General features: G+C 35.2%; 1 protein-coding gene across 2 annotated transcripts in view; it reads left to right on the top strand.

Annotated features, from left to right (window-relative positions):
* Positions 1 to 68: 68 nt before the first annotated feature.
* The window catches only part of LOC129420420 (protein bicaudal C homolog 1-B), a 121381-nt gene continuing 101626 nt past the window's right edge, over positions 69 to 19823 (top strand). For both annotated transcript variants that reach the window (XM_055175319.2, XM_055175318.2), the window contains exon 1: positions 69 to 368. In XM_055175319.2, coding sequence (XP_055031294.2) covers positions 176 to 368 — 193 coding nt within the window. In that variant the 5' untranslated portion in view covers positions 69 to 175. The remainder of the gene's footprint in view (positions 369 to 19823) is intronic.

The raw sequence follows: 19823 nt of genomic DNA, 5'->3' as shown, positions 1-19823 counted from the left end.
AATGTTGTCTAGGTAGACAGCTGACTAAAATTTTGTGACTCCTCAAAACCCCATCCTCTGGCAGATGTTAAAGTAAGGGCGGCGTTTCAACTCCTCCGGTCAGTGTGAGTAACGGAGAGACCGCGGTCAGGATGATCTGAGAGCTGCGGAGACTTAGCGGTGCTCTGTGGAAGTCATGGCCGGTCAGTGTGAACCCTTGAGCGGATACTTACAGCAGTCTGACCCGGGCTCGAACAGCGAGCGCAGCACTGATTCCCCGCTGCCCGTGTCCGAGGATGACACCGCTGGACCTTCGGCACCTCTGGACCCCGAGTGGACCGAGGAGAGGTTTCGAGTAGACCGCAAAAAACTGGAGATCATGTTATTAGGTAAAGCACTTACTGTATTTTTATCACTATTCAATTTAGTTTAAGAAAGAATAAAGAGAAGGAAAGAAGGAAAACTCTCTTGTAAAAAGTGTTTAAAACGCGAAAAGTGACCTACGAAACAACCACAGTTATAGTTAATAATTGCCTTGTTTAGTTAAACAAAATCTCGACTAGTTATGTGATATACTGCATTGACTGTCTCAGCGTAACGCTGTGTTTCTCTTTTCTTTGTTGTATGTTCTTATAATCCTTCAGTTTATTTTCACATCCAGGCTCTTAAGTCTTTGTTTTCAAACTCATTTTGCAGTCAGTTTAACGTTAGTGAAAGCTGCTTTGGAATGAAAGTGACATTAAACTTAAACAGTAAAATAAACAGTATGATAAAATAATCTACCGGTCCAGATAACTGTATGAGAGATACAGTGAAAACTGTACGTGTGTCAATGAAGGTTTAGTTATTTAACTTTTTTAACAATTTCATAAGTTTATGACACACATTTTTCCATTCGATTAAGACACATCTTGCAACAAGTGTTGTTTATATACTCACGCATGCTTTGTCTTTGACATCTTAAAAGAGTCACAGTGATGATGATGAGTTTTATGTACTGTATGTTGTATATTGTGTGCGCGCGTGCGTGTGTACAGTGAATAACTCAGCCAATAGGGGGCAGTGTTAAAGCAGCTCTGCTTTTGACATTAGGCTGAATTCATTGAGTTTCTCTTTATTTGTTTAAGTCCTACACTGTCATTTCAGAACAATGGGTTTCAGCAAAGATTGAGGAGAAAATTGAAGTTAATCTTTTGTTGTGGAAGACAAGGAATAAATATCCACACGGAAATTACAGCTGCGTACTTTATTTACAAAAGCGTGACGTTTAGGACATTTATTTCTTTTTGGACATTTATCTTTGTCCTGCACATGTACACAGGAGTTGTTTTCTCTCATGCTTCAGTAGTTTAACTAGCTATATAAGTCTAATGTAGGGATTCTTAAACTTGTGCGGCATGCGGCCCCTCTTATGTATGGTGCATCCCTGTGACCCCCCTCCACAGAAAATTCATGACATAAAACATTCTAAAACTTGGAATTGGAATTAAACAAAACATATTAAATTATATATTGTAGTGCTGTTGGTTAGTAGCCTTATATTTCTGAAGTTTAATTACACAGAGTATATGATAAATTAATGTATTTTGGCACCTTCTTGCAGCCCCCAGTTTGAGAACCACTAGTAGTGAACGTTTCACTGGTCTTTATGATAATTGTAAGTGTGCATTATGAATGGTGGAAAATGGATCAGTTCATCACCAAAAATAATATCTATAATTGGTTACAGCTCATGTGTTGTACTGAAAATGGAAGGTCAATTTCTGCTCTTTACTTCATTTCGTCCAATTATGTAAATTAATACATCATACAAATTCACTGTGCAGAAAATATGCATCACTGTAAAAAAATGCAGCATGAAGTAAAAGCAACCTGGTTTTGCAAGTCAATTCATGCTACTATTTTAAGTTTTGCTCTGTGATAAGTTGACATAACTTGAAAACAAGTTGAAATTGTTTAACTTAATGTTTAAGGTTAAAGTGACATAAAAATATATGTTGATTTGACAAATATATTTGTCAAGCTCCTGCAGTCTTGCTGCAGTCTCACTCTCTTTTGCTCATGCTTGACCGTGCACACAGAGTAATGAATAGGTTTTTCGGTCACAAACATGATTCCTGCACAATCTAATGTGTTTCATGTTATTAACTTACTGTCATGCATTGTGTGCAACATTTTTTGTCCCCCTCTTTGTGTTTTGTCCACTTTCCCGGTTGCTAACTCTTAAGCCTCTTAAAAGTCCTTGTCTGTGCTCCTAACAATTTTGACCTTAAGACCCCTTTTAAGGGTTAAGATGCTTTCTGAATTACTTTTTTCTTTACTAGGATTGTTTCTTTAATTTTAAGAGTAAACGCCCACATTTCTAAGAATTTTCTTAAAATTGCGTCACTAGGAGCTACTCTTTGCATTAAGATTCTTTATAGGGGCCCTGGTGTAAAAAGGCCTATAATAACTGCTTGAATGTTAAAAAAATTAATTGTTAAATAATGTAAAATAAATAAAGACATTCTGAAAATGTAACGTGTGCAATGATGAGAAAATTGGCAAAATAATTAGGAAAATGAAAAACAAAAATTGTTTGGTATTTGGCCTTCAACTGAGTGTTTCATTTTATTCGGCTTCGGCAAAGAATTTTCCTTTTGCTGCATCTCTAATATTCATATATTACAAATAAAATAAGTGAGGTATTTACATTCAAATTGTTTTAGACAAGAAATATTCACCTATTTGTGATTTCAACAAATTTTTGACAAAGCTTTATCGTCCTTTTTAAACATCTGTTGCTGTTTTGATCCTGATCAATTTAGACTTGTGTGGATTTATCAAGCAGTGATTTTTTTTGTGGACGGGATGGTGATGCTCTCTTTTGTAATAGTTTGTTTGGGTTATTTCCTCATGGGTTTGAGTGAGTTTGGAAAGGGACAAGAGTGCAGACAAAGTCACTTGCTTCAGTCAACCACAGCAATCTTTCCTGTTGAGATCATTCAGCATCCTTTCAAGGGGTTTTTTAGACTATATTCGATATATCCCGCTTGCAGCTTAGGATTTTTTTTGGAAGATCTACAAAGGAGTTTATGGCTGCATCCGAAATCTCTAAAATGCTGCCTTCGGAGGCAGGAAGGTATCAAGGCACATCCGAATCTTTGGTTTACTTCCTGTCTCCCTAGATACCCTTATCGTCTTGTCCCACAATTCTATGAATTCTATGTACAAATTTAGTGTAAATAAGGTTATTGCACTATTACACCTTTTGATTGCATTTCTAGCGAGGAATTAGTATTGTAGTTTTCAAATATGAGATTAGTTATCACAAAGGTGCTCTATGTTTATATTTCAAACAGATTTCAATTACGCTGCCTATGAAGGCTGTCCGAATGCCTTTCCCGGGGCTGCCTTCATGCCGCTAAAGTCATTGCCTAATGAGGCAGCGGGGCAACAAGTCAGATGCCGTGGGTTTCGTAACCCCCGTAGATTTATTTGTCATTAGATCAGTCATCATAGAGAACAAACATAATGTGTCATACATATCCAAGACAATTACTCAAAGATCCATCGAAAAAACACATTACTTGAGGAAAAAAGTTTGTTGTGTTTAGCCTTGAGTTGACATTCCAGCATTTTAAGAAAATGCCAGTTTGTGAACATGTTTGATTCACATTAAAGGGCACCTATGTGGCCTTTTTACAAGGTGTAATATAAGTCTCATGTGTGCCCAGAAGGCACAATACCCCACAGATCATTTATTATATAGCATGTTCAAAATTTGGGTGGGAGCAAAAACGCACTCTTTAAATGTCTGTACCTTTAAATGCAAATGAGCTACAACTCCTCACTTCCTTACAAACAGGCTGTGAGTGCTTTCAATTAAAAACGATCTGATTAATACAGTCTAGTATCTAGTGGAAAGAGTACAACTCGCTGAGGGTGGAAACTATGGTAATGCAGGACTGTAAGTGGGCGGGCTTTATCAGTGTGACCTCACATTGATAAGGGAATAAAAACGGTATGTCTAATGAGACTGCTTTGGTTTAAAGGGGATTAAAAAACAATGAGCGGGTCGATTTTTACACCTTGTAAAAGTGGATTTTGCATAATGGCTCTTTAATAATAAACTGTTATAGGAAATAACATCATTATGTCGAAGAGGAACTTGAAGAATGTTGAGAGAGAGCATCATATTTTTTTTCTGCTGTCATACATGTTTTAAGTTCCAGGTTCAGTCTTCCCATTTAATAGCGGCGAGTGGAGAAAATTGGCTCTTTTTTGCACGTTTTGAGAAATGTTAACATCACAGGTGTGTTCCAAAAGCACTTAGTCCATCAGATATAATGAGAAAAGTGAAGCAATGTTCTGCCTGGATGGGAACATTACATACATTAATCATTTCTTTTATAACTATTTTATCTGGCAAGTAGTATACAATCCTGGAATTTTCTAGAATCGATAATGAATCACATAAAGAATGCATGCAGTTATTTTCTGTTCCAGTTGTATTTTAATAGTTTTTATTTGTGATTATGAAAAGAAGTGTCTCTCATGTTTGATATTTGCAAGGAGTAACACTCTCTACCTCTCTAGTCTTATGTTTTTGCCGTTTGCATGTGATGACCACGCAAGCTTATAGTACAGCTGATCGAGTCAACATCTTTAATCTCAGACACACAGAGAAAAACTACAGTCCAGCAGCTGACTGTCAAAGATGTAAATGAAATGGCTTGTTTGACAAGCATAACAAAACACACTTGATCACTTAGTCTTAAATCTGTCACAGACGATTTCATAAAATTCTTTGCTTTTAATGTGACATGAGGAATTCTAATGAAGCTTCTTCTGCCTTACAAGCATTTTGTGTTTATATTTAAAGGTAACTGGTTTGCAAAGTAATGATTACCAGGCTCCTTAAAATCACTTGATGAATGCAGTTTTCTTTTTTACTATGTTTGGCTTATTTCCTACTGAAATAAAACCTATTGAAAGTTTGATGTGTAGCGGGGCTCTTTTAAAAACATAGAGCCTGAAAGGTGTGCTTTACATCACAGCCTTGAACCCATGAACTTTAATTTGACTGCTTTCAGGTGAAATTAAGTTAAGGCACATTTACATTCTAGACTAGAGAGTATTTGATTGAAGCAAAATCTGTGTAGTGCAATACGAGTCAGGTTAGTTTTTACTAAAAAGAAAAATATGACTGCTAAAAGCAACACATGCTTACTCTCGCCATACATACTGTACCTCTGACTACATTCAAACATAACTTAAAATACATTGCTCCTGGTAGATATCTTTACATCTTTTGATGGAATGTCCACTAGAGGCATTTGGTTTCTGTCTTTTTTGGACCCCTTGGTTCTCATTTATAGTCATAGGTGCGTAAACATGTTGCATGCATAAGCGACTTATGCTGGGTACACACCAAAAGATTTTTTACATCTTATAAGATTTTCAAAATGTGATAGACCACAAACATGAGGATAAAAAAATCCTAGATTTAACAGTTTTGCACCTATAGTGTGTGGTGTGCCATGATGTGTCAAAGACAGCACACCACACACGAACAGATTTTCAACAAGAATCTTGACTGTGAACACAGGAAATCTCGTGTTCATTGAATCGATTGTAAAATCGATTTTCCATGTCTAAAAAGACGTGTCCATTTTCAACGCCAAACAACAGACAAACGTAAAGAGAGCGCTGGAAACGCACAAGTCAGCAATATTCTATATATTTATTGTCATTAAGTTTCGTGCAGAATAACAAACAGCAGCGGTAGTGCAACATTATCGAAAAAAATATGCAGAGTGGACTGCTGCCATAAATGAAAAACATTACTGCAGGCTTCAAGTACTGCTTTTATGATTTAAGCCATTCAAAAATTATTTTAAATAATGATTCGATCCATTTCAAACAACTGTTCAAAAATGAAACTTTAAATAGACTTACTTGAAGTTGAGAACATGCTGTGTGTTTTTTTATTAAACGTAACCGGCACTTAGGCGGCACTAGGCAGGCATAATGAAATGCGCTGAAAAGGCTAGGGCCACTCAAAAAAATTATTCATTGGATTAACTCAGTAAAATTGTGGGCAGGATTTCCATCCAATATGAATGTGTACCCCTAACTCATAAAAAACTTCCTTACATAATTAAAATATATTGAGTTAGTCCAACTCAATTTAAAGTAAATGGCAATACTCAATTAGTTTCCCTTAACTCAATTTAGTGTAGTCTGAATAACTCGATTTAGCGTAGTTTGAATAACTCAATGTAGTGTAGTCTGAATAACTCAATTCTGTTATTTTGTATAAAATGTTTTTATATCATACTAATTAGCATAAGCACATGTTAGCATGCTAGTAATAATAACATATGATACTTTGGATGAGCATGTGAGAAGAGACTGATCTCCGAACAGGCATTAACACAGTTAGTGCTCATTGAGGTGGGGGTATTTCGTACTGCCAATCTTCCATCACAAAAGCGGGTCGCTGTCAGCTCGCAATGGTGGCTCCTTGTCATAACTCATCATCTCCTGTAAGGTCACAATTTCGACGCTCTCTCGTGTTGCACAGGTTTATTGATGTTGTCCTCCATTTACTTCGCAAAACACTAGATGCAGCGATTGAAAGCGTGAAACTATAGGTGCGTAAAATTGCTGGGTATTTTCTGTCTAGCTTTCGCAACGCCTACTGCACTTTCGGAATTCTTTATTTTTTTCTGCTTGTTTGTGAGTTTTGTTACATCTATATTTTTAATTGTTTCATTCTTTTAAAATTAATAGTGTACATATTTGGTTAAAAGCGATTACCTATTTTCGTTTTCCAAACTTTTTTTGGTTGGTCCGATCGATTGTGCAATAGATTTTCGAACGAAAAGTAACAGACCTATGCTCCATTGTATACAAGTGTAAAGAAAGAGGACCATTCTGACGTTGTTTATGTGGAATGATACGTAATAATGTGTGTGTTTCAGTTTAAAATACTGGCGCGACACGCGGCTAGTGCAAGACGAGAAGTTGTGCTTTAAAAATAGGGCTGCACAATATATCGAAAATTACAATTAACTAATAACTGTATATGCGAGTCCCAGAGAGTTTGCGATAACTTACATTTATTTTACGTGTCTATCATTTTTGTGTTGCATGCTTGGTTCCAAATTAGAGCAATCAGAAGGGGCCTTACTAAATACATGGCAATAGGTATTGTACTGTTATACTCTTGGCTAGACCGCAGGCACAAGGTGAACCTAACGGCTCAAAGCATAAAGCAGAAAATTCATATGGCAGGATTATAGACGAGTGAGGAAAACGACAGAAGACAACTTGTGCCTAAAAAGAACGATACATCTGAAATATTTTTTTTGCCTGAATTAGATTTAAGTACATTCAGAAGAATTTATTATCTGTTTATTTCAGTATGATAATTGCATACCTAAATGATTTTAAAGAATAGCTAATAAAAATAGCATTTCTCGAAAATCGCATATTTTTTCAATATCGTGCCCTATTTAAAAACAAGGTAATCGTTTTGCTAGATAAGACCCTTATGCCTCGGTTGGGATCGTTTAGAGCCCTTTGAAGCTGCATTGAAACTGCAATTTTACATTGCATTGAACTGTAAACTGGTGAGGTTTTTTATGCAATTTGAATATTCCTTTAATAAAACACAGCTGACTAAAACATTACAGATGTATTTTGATCATTCATTACTGTCCGTTTTGTAAGTCGTCACTATGCTTCCTGTAAACAACAAGATCTTGAAGTACCTGGGCTGAACACGATCAATCCTGATAGTCAAGACATCAAGACGTTTATCTACCACAGTCAAACAAACATAAACTGAAGAATATACTCCAATAATGTTAAGTATTCACTGCTTTGTAACTCTGAATGAACCTGCATCGAAACGGAGAAAAAAACGAGCGCCTCAAGTGGACACTCCAATGCGTTTAGGCATACACTAGCATACAGATGACTTCAGAGCTAACACACGTGGACCACAACGTTTTAATTTCATTGGTCCTAACCTAAGATACAGAACTGGTCCCGGTTGTATTTATGGGAATATACTGTAAAGAGTTCATTGTGAAATGTGTTAAGTGTACTTTGGCTAACTGTGTTCTGGTTATTTGTGTGTGCGTGGCCAAGCCCTGGTTAAAAAGTTCATCTTTTTGTTGTCTGTGGGATGAAAGTATACGAACAGGAAGCGAGTCTGGTGAAGAATGTGCTTGGGGCCAACTGTCCTCTGGATTGAGTCCTAGTGAAACACTTTCAGCGGGTAAACGTGGCATTCTCCCCAAGAACTACTGCTGAGACCAATCGCCACTGCTGCTTGAGTTCATAACAAAACCAGGAGTCATTTGGCCTGGCGTTTTTGGCATAGCGGTCGATCCTTCAGGAAAAGATCTTATACCATCTCAGCAAGGCTATAGAAAACCACGGCGTGTAGGCCAGGAAATGTTGAAAAGCATGGAAATGAGTCTGTTAAAGATGGTATGCATGTATGCTGGGAGCATTCAGGAAACCCTGGCTTGTGTTGTTAGGGTATGAAGGACCCTTGAGAGGTGGTGGGTGGAAGAGTCCCAGAGCTTACAGCACATAATTCACAGCAGCTGTTCAGAGTCTCTGTTTTAAAAAATGCTGGCTCGGACCCGAGACTTTGTTATGACAAGGAAAAGAACGAGCCATTACACTGCAGCTACCACCTCAACTATCTGAGTCACAAACAAAATGGTTGTTTTCAAGCGATTAGACCATATGGCCATACAAGCTTCTTCTATATTTTACAGATGAAAAAGTGTAATTACATTGTTCTATTGTTGCCTGATTTTAGTAAACATCTCAATGTAATAGCTGCATTTGAAATTCATGTGAATCTAGAAGCCTTGTTTATACTTTTGCGTTCAGCGAAAATAACATTACGTAAGATCCCATTTCGTGTGGCATTGTGAACGGCATTTGCACATGGCTATGTATCTGAAAATGATCTCCATTATCAATCTGAGTGAAACAAAGCTTCTTATCTTACACTTGTAAAGTATGGAAAGTTTACCAGTTAAAACAAAAATTCATTCATATAGGATTCAAAATGATTTGCTTCTATTTGTATTGAATGTACTGCTAGATGAAAATTTAAATGTAAACTTCTGTATTGTTAGTAAAAACTTTAATAATATGATCATGTTTAATGAAGGCATATTAACATTTGTTTTGTTTCTTCATACTTATATTTCTAGCTCTAATTTTACAAGTGCAAGGGTTGTTCTGGTGAACGACTTTACTTTGTATTGGCTTTGGACTCGATTACTCGCCCCCTGTTGTTTCAATGAAACGTGCAACAGCTAGCGTGTCGAGTATAAACGTCTCATCGCAGCTTGTTGTGTATGTTTTGAGAAGACCAGCAGTGATGGAAAAAATAAACAGGGACTTTTGTCGCAGTTTTAGCTAAATCACTCCTCAACTTGGCCCATCTTTGTTCTCATCATTGCAGACAGAAATACCCATGAGAGTTTTTTTACATGATGGGAGGGGTTCTAGTTGACCAGTCACAGCGCTTGCGGTCCACGAAGAACTAACGCGCTGTTAAAAATTTGCTGAGGTGCACGTGAGGCTAGGGATATCTATGGCGTAGCTACGGCATAGACCTTATGCACCACTAAAATTGGACTTAAGTCCAAAAACCATGCCGATGGGTTTTGCCGATGTTTGACTTCATCTGGTGTCGCGCAGACCGACCGGTAGATGACATTAAAATATCACAAGATTTTTGCAGAGCAGTCGACTCTCGAAAAAAAATCTAATCTAATTTTAAAATATATTTAAAAATATACAAAAAATATATGTACTGAAATATATTGTTAAATATGTTTACAAAAAAATGTATTTTTCACCCCTATATTTTTGGCCATATTTTGAAATTTATATTTTAAAGCATTGGAAGAAAAACTTTGTGGGCCGGTTTCCCGGACAGGGCTTAGCTTACTCCAGTGGCCGGTTGCATAAAACTTTAAGACTAGTCTTAAAAGTTAGTCATGAATTTTTTTCTTCAAGACTGATCATAACTGTTTTAAGTATGTTATCTAGAAAGGTAGATTGGTCTGATTTAAATCCAAATAACAAGACTGATTAGCCCTAACTAATTGCTAGTTACTCAGAATCATTCTTAAGACGCATTCTTAATGTCACAGCTATGTTTATAGGTCTTAGTTTAATTAGGAAAATATAACTTGTTTTAACAAACACGCCTTACTAAAAACATTAACTGTGTGCATTTTGAGGCAAATAAAAGGGCACTGATGTATTTTAAGATATGTCAGTGCAAGTTGTTTGCAGTTTGGACAGCTTTTACATTTAGTTAATCCCTGTCCGGGAAACCGCCCCTGTATGTTACAAATATGTTTGAAAAATAACAAATTAAATTCAAACTGCTCAACTGCAAAAATATATTTATAATATATATAATATATATTTTATACATATTTATACATTTTATACTTATACATTTTGTAAAAACTTTTATATTTTGGCAAGGAAAAATATATCTTTTGCCATAAAGGTTGTAAAATTAGAAATGTATTTGTTGCCCCTGAAATACATTTTGAAATATATGTTAATATATGAAGGTTAAAACTAAGTATATTCTCTAATTTAAAAAAATTATTTAATTAAGCTTTACTTTCTACAAAATGTATTTAGCATATATTTAAAACATATTTTTGGCCAGAATTTTTTTTTTTTTTTGCTGTATAGGAACACACTCGAGGTATTTTGATGTCATGTGCTGGTTGGTTCTTGTGATGCGACATTAAGGTGAACACACCTCTTCTGTCTAGTTCTCTAACCAAACATGTATCACCATATTTAAAGAATAATCATGTGACTTTTACACACATCAGGTGACCTGTAAATGCAGAAAATTGCATTGCAGTTTTGCAATATATTATTTTTTCAAATTGCCTGAAAAACCACCTCACCATTGCGGAAAACGATATATGCGATATGGAAGTTTCTGCAAAATCGTTGTGTTTCCATTGGGTGCATTTTCAATTCACTATTTCAATTTGCGCAGTTTGAAGGGTAATGGAAACGCAGCTACTGATGTGATGCTAGTTTGTCTATACATTAAACATATATTTTTTACCGATTAAATTAAGTTTTCAGTTTCAAAATGAATTTCTTTTTGTTGTTTGTTTGTATGTAGGGCTTAAAATACAAAATGTGTAGGTGGTGTAACTGCCTGTATTATTTCTTTAGAAATGAAGTATTTTTTATTTTACATTATTACTAATATCTGAAAAACCTTGGCCTGCCAAAGTAAAGTAATTGTGGTGTGACCAACATGCAGGAAGCTATTTTGTTGTCATGTGACTAATAAACCATTAAAAGGAAATAAGATCACAGAGAATCCATCATGAATTTATGACTGACCTTAAAAGCAAATCGTCTATGTCTGTTTTTAGATGGGAAACTCTTAAAATTGCAAACTTTTGTTGAAGGAACATAACTCAGTATGCTGAGCCAGAAAAGCCATCTGTTGATGCTGGTTTCTCAATAGCAGTCACTGATGGAGAGTGTGGATGGTTTGTACCTTCATCCATATAGATAATCTAGCTAGAGAACGCTAACATTCTTCTAAACTGACTTATTTAGATAGGACAAGTGAACCATGTGCAGAAATCTGCAGACAAACTAAAGTCTTTGTTTGTCGATTGTAATGACTTTTGTAAAAACATACTCAGTATGAGTATTAAAATAAAGACGTCTGAGATGATAAAAAGGAGGAAACTTTTAAATATATATATACAACTCCAAAATGTCAACAAATATGTGTATTATGTTACGTATAAATGTCTAATTCATTAATTCATTGTTTTTAATATCACCTTAAGAGGTCAAATTTTCAGGTCTAACTACGTCTAACTACGGAATGTCATAAAAAGATGCAGATCTTCACTGAAAAAAAAACGAAATTTTTGGTTTAGTAAAATACAGTATATTAGATTAACCCTCATAATTTCTAGTAATATTAACATTTATTGAGAACTAGATTTTCCTAAGTAAAATTATAAATAAATATCCAATTAATTAATGTACAAAATGAACTGTGTGGTAATAGTAAGTCGTATTATATATATTTTCTGTTTTATAATCACTGCACATAGTCCTAAAAATTTTAATTAAAAGCATGTTAAGTCTGCTTAAAAAATCTTAGTTCATTTAACTTTTAAACGTATAAAATCAATTAAACTAAAACATTCAAGTAAAATCAACTTAAAATTATTAGCACCTGTTCATAAGGAATACCCATAATCACTTTTGCTTGAATATAATGTTTATTTAAGCTTTTTCACAGAATAAGAACTGATAAGAACTTTAACTACTTAAATATTTGTTAATAAAATCAAGTTTATTCAATGCCTGACTTATAGTTAGTCATAAATTTTGTGTTATTATGCCATTTATAACACTTATGCTGTGTTCACACCAGCCGTGGTAGAGGCGTCAAGCGCGAGTGATGTCAATGTTAAGTCAATGTAAAGACACGTTTACAAGCGTCTGGAGGTCTCGCGACGGAATGAGGCGTTTAGCATGGCAGACGCAATTCTGAATTGAGTGTTGCCATGGGAAATGCGCAAGTTGAAAAATCTGAACTTTGGCGGAAAAACGCATTGCGTTAACCAATCAGGAGCTTGCTCTAGTAGTGATGTGATTAGGAAGCGAGCGGAGTCGCAGAAGCCCCTCCCATGACGCGAATTTACGTGCAAATGTCTCAATGACTAGAATTTTGCTCGCGACTGAAGCGAGTACACTCAAAATGTGTCCAACTATGCGCGGTAGACGGGAATTTGACGCCTTTAAACAAACCCACAGTTATGCTACATACACACCAAACGCGGGTCATCGCGTTACTCGCTCTAGATTACTCGGGGGATTTAACTTCGTGTCTTGCGAATTTTTCGCGAATATTGGGCAAAGACACGTTTGAGCCGAATAGCACGTGTTTTCTGCGTCTGATCGCGTCTTTGCATTGACTTTGTATGTAATCTACTCGCGCAAATCATTGAAATCGCATCTGGTGTGAACTCACAGTAAGAGTAACTCGTTGAACTAAATAGAGATGTTGGACAGGCCAATTGATATTACTAATTATTTCAAGGTAAATCAACTTAAATGTACTTTTGTTTTAGTTCACAATACTTAATTTTTCGACCCTACAACAGTAAATAAGATTTATTTAATATTTTTAGGACAGCAATGCTTCAGTATTTAAATAAAATATAGACTTTACCTAAATGATTAAAATAAATCTTCTAAAATAAAATAATTAAGTGACATTTACTTAATTATTCAACAAATGGGGTGACATATAGCACCACTATAGCACCACATATGGTTCTATATAGCACAATATGGTTCTACACAGGTGCTACACAGGTACTATATGGCACTTAAAATGGTTCCTCTATAATTACAAGCCAGTGAACCACTTTTAGTGCTATTTAGCACCGTTTGTTTTTAGAGTGTGTATTTGAAATGAAAGCAGGAAACTTTACCTATAAAGAGTTTGTGCAAATTGTTACGAGGAGTTTCTTTAATGTGTAGTGTGTAATTTTTAGAAGGATCTCTTGACAGAAATGCAAAATAATATACAAAACTAAATAATTAGGGGTGTATAAAGACCTTTTTAATATGAACCATTATGTTTTTTTATTACCTTAGAATGAGACTTTTTTATATACATACACAGAGGGTCCCCTTACGTGAAAGTCGCCATTTTGTGCCGCCATGTTTCTACAGAAGCCCTTAATGGACAAACTTTTTTTACAAAGTTGTCTCCGACGATGACATGTTTTTCCGGTGGCGGCTACCGTAGCTTCTCTATGCGTTTCAAAAGTGAGGGGTGAGCAGTGGACTGAGCCATTGGTTGCAATTCGCAACCTCACCACTAGATGCCGCTAAAATTTACACACTGCACCTTTAAGTAAATTTTACAAGTTATTTTTTTTCAATGTACAGGAATTTTGTCTGTGATGTCATTTGTTCATTTGTCACATGACAACAAAATGGCTTCCTCCATGTTGATTACAGTACACAGATTGTTTCAGCGAGTGTCACAAATATCACTAAATCATTGTACAAATTATGTGACTTACCATATTAAACGCCACACACACCTTATGAGCTTATGATCCCTAATGAACTGTAATGCAAAATCTTTAAAATACGGCTTTATTTGTTTTTAAATGTTTGCAGTTTGTATTACACTGGTGATGCCATGTTCATGCATTCAGGAGCCATCAGACCTTGTCTTCGCGCTTTATGCATTATGCAACATTTCCATGACATCAATGAGACGGCTCATGATACAGAGGCCAACAGTTATGAGGTCAGCACATCTAAATGAAAGCTCGGATCCACGGCATCACACATCTGTGCGGTTGTTTGCTGGTGTCCAGGCAACACCAGGCTGTTGTTCCCGCAAAGATCCATTCAACCAGTGTACACTGTAAAAAGTAATACCTAGATCTAACTTATAAAAAGTGAGGCAAGTGACTGCATGGGAAGTTTTAGGTTGAGTCAACTTTCAACCTTTTTTAAGTATATTGAACACACTAACATTACTTAATATGAATGCAATAAAATTGAGTTGAGTTAACCAATTGTGCTAGTATTACTCAGTTAGATAAACCTTCTTTTCTTGGTACAGGTAGCATATTTATGGTTAGTTGTTGTTTTTTATGCCGTCAGATGAGGGCTAGAAACGTTTATTCAAACAACACACCCACTCAGTTTCATTTTGGGCAGCTGTAAAGCGCGACATACTTCAGTATGCAGTCTACGCACAAGCACCAGTCTTCTGAACAATGGTAACTACAAAACTCAAAGAAGAAACAGAAACTCTTCCAAATATCGAAGATAAATGAACATTAAACACTAACAAGTCTTTCTTTTTAGTTAAAAACAAAACAAAAAAAGTTTCAATTCAAATTTCACCCTCCAAATGCAGTCCCATGCAAAGCATGCTGGGAACTGCAAGTCCACTGCCTAGTTAGTTGTGTTTACTCAAATAATTCATGTAGTTTTGACACAAAATTAATAAGTATAAATTTCTTTCTTACAAATTGAAATCGATTAAAGATAATAAAATTAAGTTGAATTTACTCAATAATGTGCTCATTTAGAATTAATCAATTTATTCCAATTTTTATTTTATTTTAACTCATATTTTGATTAAAAAAACAAGAATTACATTTTTTTTAATACAGTTTACTCAATTTATTTTTTAAAAATCTACTAAGGCAAAGAAACACTTTTTACAGTGTAATGACATGTTTAATAGACACATTTTCCATCATAAGCAGGAAAAAGTGCACAATAAAAGATACAGATCTCTGGGGAAAGCCTGGACTGAAAGAAATCTCAAAACTCTTCAGTTCATATGAAACTCCACCTGTGGTTCACCTTTAGCAGTCCAAAGCCCTGATCATTACAATTTCACTGTCATCAGCAATGTCAATAGTTAATATAATACCATATAATTGCATTAATAATTTAGTATGATCTCAGAGGAGCACTTGTGTTGAGATGTTTTTAAACTTCATGATTATCTCCAGATCAGAGAAGTTGCAAACTAATCTAACAGATGAGACCCTGCCTGTGTAAACCCAGCTTTTTTGTGATTTACTATTTTCTACATAAAAGTATACAGCATAATGTAGAGACCATTCTGTGAAAATATAATCCTGATATCTTTAATATTGACTCAGTAAGATCATGTCAGAGATTGAAATCAAACTTTGATGCTCCAAATCTCATCATTAGATGATCAGATTTTAAGATGGATTTCACAGACAGGATCACATCTGTCAGGTTTCATCTAAATGCCCCAGAAGTTTGCTGAAAACATCTTTATTAATGGGACAGTTCACCCCAAAACGAAAACATTGTAATTGTGTACTCATATCGTGTTGCTTGAATCTCCAATGTCTCCAATGACACAGATTTGTTTTTAAATGTGGTTTTAGGTTTTCTGGTCAAAAGTTTTAAATAAATACCTCAACTCGACTTGTGCCTGAAGGCCTACAAAAGGGTTTGGTGAAAAACTAATCTCTTTCAGTCTCTTTCAGTGCATGTCTCGGTGTCTGAACTGTTGTTTAGTCAGTTTTAGGATGTTTACTTTAAAATGATTTGTAACAACTAAAACAACAGCGATATAAACAACAAGAAAGTAGAGGACTAAATGTCTTCAGGACACTTATATGACACTTATAAAAAAATATGACACAAGTCAAGTGGAGTTATTTATTTAACACATTTTGGCACCTTTTAAAGGTTCATTGTGTACATTTTAGGATGACCTCTTGACAGAAATGCAATATAATCTACATAACTATTATCAGTTGTGTATAAAGACCTTACATAATAAACAGTGCCCGGTTCCCCGATAACGGTCACTCTTAGTGCGCTAAGAAGACTCAAAAAGATATATTTTACCAAAGTTGTTTATGTTCCTAAGTGTGTTTCCCGAAGTGTCCCTTAGGAAGCTTCTTAACACGCTGCCTCTAAGTTTGACGCAATAATGGCGCTGTCCCAAGTGAAGGTGCTGAATTATTTGCGATCGATCGCTCAGGGATCGATTTTCCACTTCACGCGAAGGTGCATTATGGCGTAAAGGAAAGACAACACGTTCTATACAAATGGAACATTACTCAAATTATTCCAGTAACATTTATTTTAAAATAGTTTAAGTTATCCGTAAAATATAGACTATTAATTCAATTATCAAATTGTCAGTAATACGGGTAGAGGAACCGGGTATCCCTCGCTAATCATCCACCCTCCTTATCCCATTGTGCAACTTGTGCCGCTTCTTGACGTGGGTTTAACGACTTTTACAAATTATTTAATACACTTTTATACTAATGGTAGTATAAAAGTCTTAAAATGTCCATAGCATAAAATCATTGTCAACATACCATAGTTTGACTTGTACTGCGCTGCACTGATTTCTAAAAACTGCTGCACAGTGGCGGCAATAGCGCTTTGCGCTCAAACAACGCTAAGAGAGAGCTTACGAATGGTCCAGACCAACCTTACGAAAGTGTGACTTACAGAAGATATTCTTAGCGTACAAACGTTTTGGGAATCGTGCCAACATGTTTGTCGACATGTTTGTCCTGTAGCGGCTACCATATGCGTTTTGAAATTGAAGGATGATCTGTTGGTTGCAATTCCCAATTTCACTACTAGATGCCGCTAAAATGTACACACACCACCTTTAAAGCTTGAAGGGTTTTCTGGTTACTGTGGGAGTAACCAAGGGGCACCATCCAATCATAGTAACCAAAAAACCCAAAACAACAATTTTTAGCTATTTTGCCAGCCGCAGGCCTTTTTATGATCTTCTTTAAATATATAAACATACAATATATCAAATGAAAGAACATACCCTCTGCTGTCAAAATAATTTCTTATCTTTTATCACCTCTCAAATATGAGTAGGTTACTTAAAAAAATACCAAATTTTAAGCAAAAGCTGACGTAATTGCATGTTTGTGAAGGACTTTTGTTAGAGATCAGATTCAGATCCATAATGAAAACATATACAGAGTATTACTGTTTTTGGATCAGTGGATGCTCCTGTGTTTTTTAGTTGTGTATGAGCGCCACCTAGTGGATAATAGCGGAAATATGGATTGCCATTAAAACTCGTAATTGGCAGAGAAGCGGCTGTCAAAAGATTAATTGTGATTAATCACATACAAAATAAAAGTTTGTGTTTGCATAATATATGTGTGTGTGTACTGTGTGTATATGTTATGTATATATAAATGCACACATACATGAAAATGAATATGAATTTAAGAAAATTTTTATTTTTTATTTATTTATAATATAAAATATATCAATATATATATAAATATATGTAAATGTTTCTTAAACACAAACATTGATGTGTGTGTATTTAAATATATAAAATAATTACACACAGTACACACCAATAAATTATGCAAATAACTTTTATTTTTGTATGCGATTAATCACAATTAATCTTTTGTCGGCCCTAGTTTTTTCTTAATTGATAAGATAACTCGTCAATGGCGGGGAAAGAGTTGAAGGCGGAGTCCACGATGTTTGAAAAACGGTTTGGAAAAGGAGACGGGCCACTACCAAAACACACTTATAGCCAATCAAATCAAATGCCGGGTTGCGTATGTGTGGGGCGGGTCTATCAACAGAAGGTCCAGATTCTATTGGGGTAGGGGCGTGTTTGTTTAGGTGATTTCAAATATCAACATTGGCTTTCAAACATCATGGACTCCACCTTTAAAAATCTGTATTTGGGTTTTGAAGAAAACAGAAAGACATTGGGAGATCAAATGTCCTGAGGGTGAGTAAAAATTGGCATTTTTTTTTGGTTTTGGGTGAACTATGCCTTTAACACATTTATTTCAGCCAGTCACAAATCAGATTATTTTTCTTACAAAAGTCAAGAAACCAATCATGTCAACCTTAAAACTTCTTGCACAGTGCCAAAGACAAAATACACTCTCCAAACAATCCTGGTATTATCTTGCACTGGTCATAAATTGTTTATAATCTAATGACATTTTCGTTGAAAATGTTTATATTGTGTAATCTTCTTGTTCAGTGTGGATAGACTGTCACCAGAAAGAATCATCTTATATAACACAAACCGAGATGTACACTGCTTAACATATGATATACTCTGCTTAACGTATCCACATAAATCCTGATATTTAGGTGGATAGCATCTATTTGAGCTCTCTATAGCTAGTCTTGATGTAACTTAACCAGGTTTATAAGAGGCTTTCTTTGCTTACAGCATTTTTCTCTCAATGGAAGAAATCTATGAGAAAGATGACTTCTGAACCATTAATCTGCTTTTGAAAACATTTCCCTGATATCTTGGATAAGCGTGAGTGCATTACATGTGCCAGTATTTTAGAAATGTAGTTTTTCTTCACTGTATGTGATAAGTGACATTGTCCTGAGTATTTGTTGATTTATTCTTGTGTTCATTATGGATGTGGCTTATTGGCTGGCTATGTGCTGAGAGCTACAGAGAGCTATATGTCTTTTAAGCACTATATAATGTTTGGACCGAATACAATGATGAACAACCACAGCTTTTTATCCTCACATGAATAGTAAAAAATGTCATGGGCAACAATGAGAGTTTAGCACTGTGTTCAACTGTTAAAATCATGCAGCCTCGAGTGAATTAGTTTTTTTATAAAACAGCAGCAATAGAAATATTTTTTGTTTCTTTTATTTGATTTATGTAGCACATTTAAAAATAGCAAACACAGCTGATGTGCTAAACAAACAAAAACATAAAACAAAAATATGACATTAGATAGTAATTTACATTTAAATGATTAATAATAATGATTTTGAAAATGTACTTTATTATTAACTAAACATCTAACTATGTTTGTTCACGGTTACCAGGTTGCATTCATCAGCTCCTTTAGTACTAGATTATCCAGCCTGGCCTCACTGTTAATATGTAGTATTAATATGTAACTTTCAAAAACACAAAACATACTTATACGCTTAAATAGATGCTAAGCCTTTAATGTAGACATATTTGCAATGTTTAATTGTGGCATTGTTAAGTTTTTACAGCTACAAAATGTAAAAAATTACAAATCTTTTATACCATAAGATAGCTGTATAATTTGCCTTAAACCATTTTATTGATAATGTTACCAAGGGCGTAGGTTTGATTCTGGCATTGGTGGGGACATAAATAAAATGGTCGCATTGCAAAAACTGTTTATCACCGTTTACTTGAAATAAACAACAGACAACTCAGTATGCAC

The sequence above is a fragment of the Misgurnus anguillicaudatus genome, chromosome 4 (genome assembly GCF_027580225.2).
Source record: "Misgurnus anguillicaudatus chromosome 4, ASM2758022v2, whole genome shotgun sequence".
NCBI lineage: Eukaryota > Metazoa > Chordata > Actinopteri > Cypriniformes > Cobitidae > Misgurnus > Misgurnus anguillicaudatus.
The sequence above is the reverse complement of the archived record's forward strand: the minus strand, read 5'-3'. Positions and strand labels throughout refer to the sequence as shown.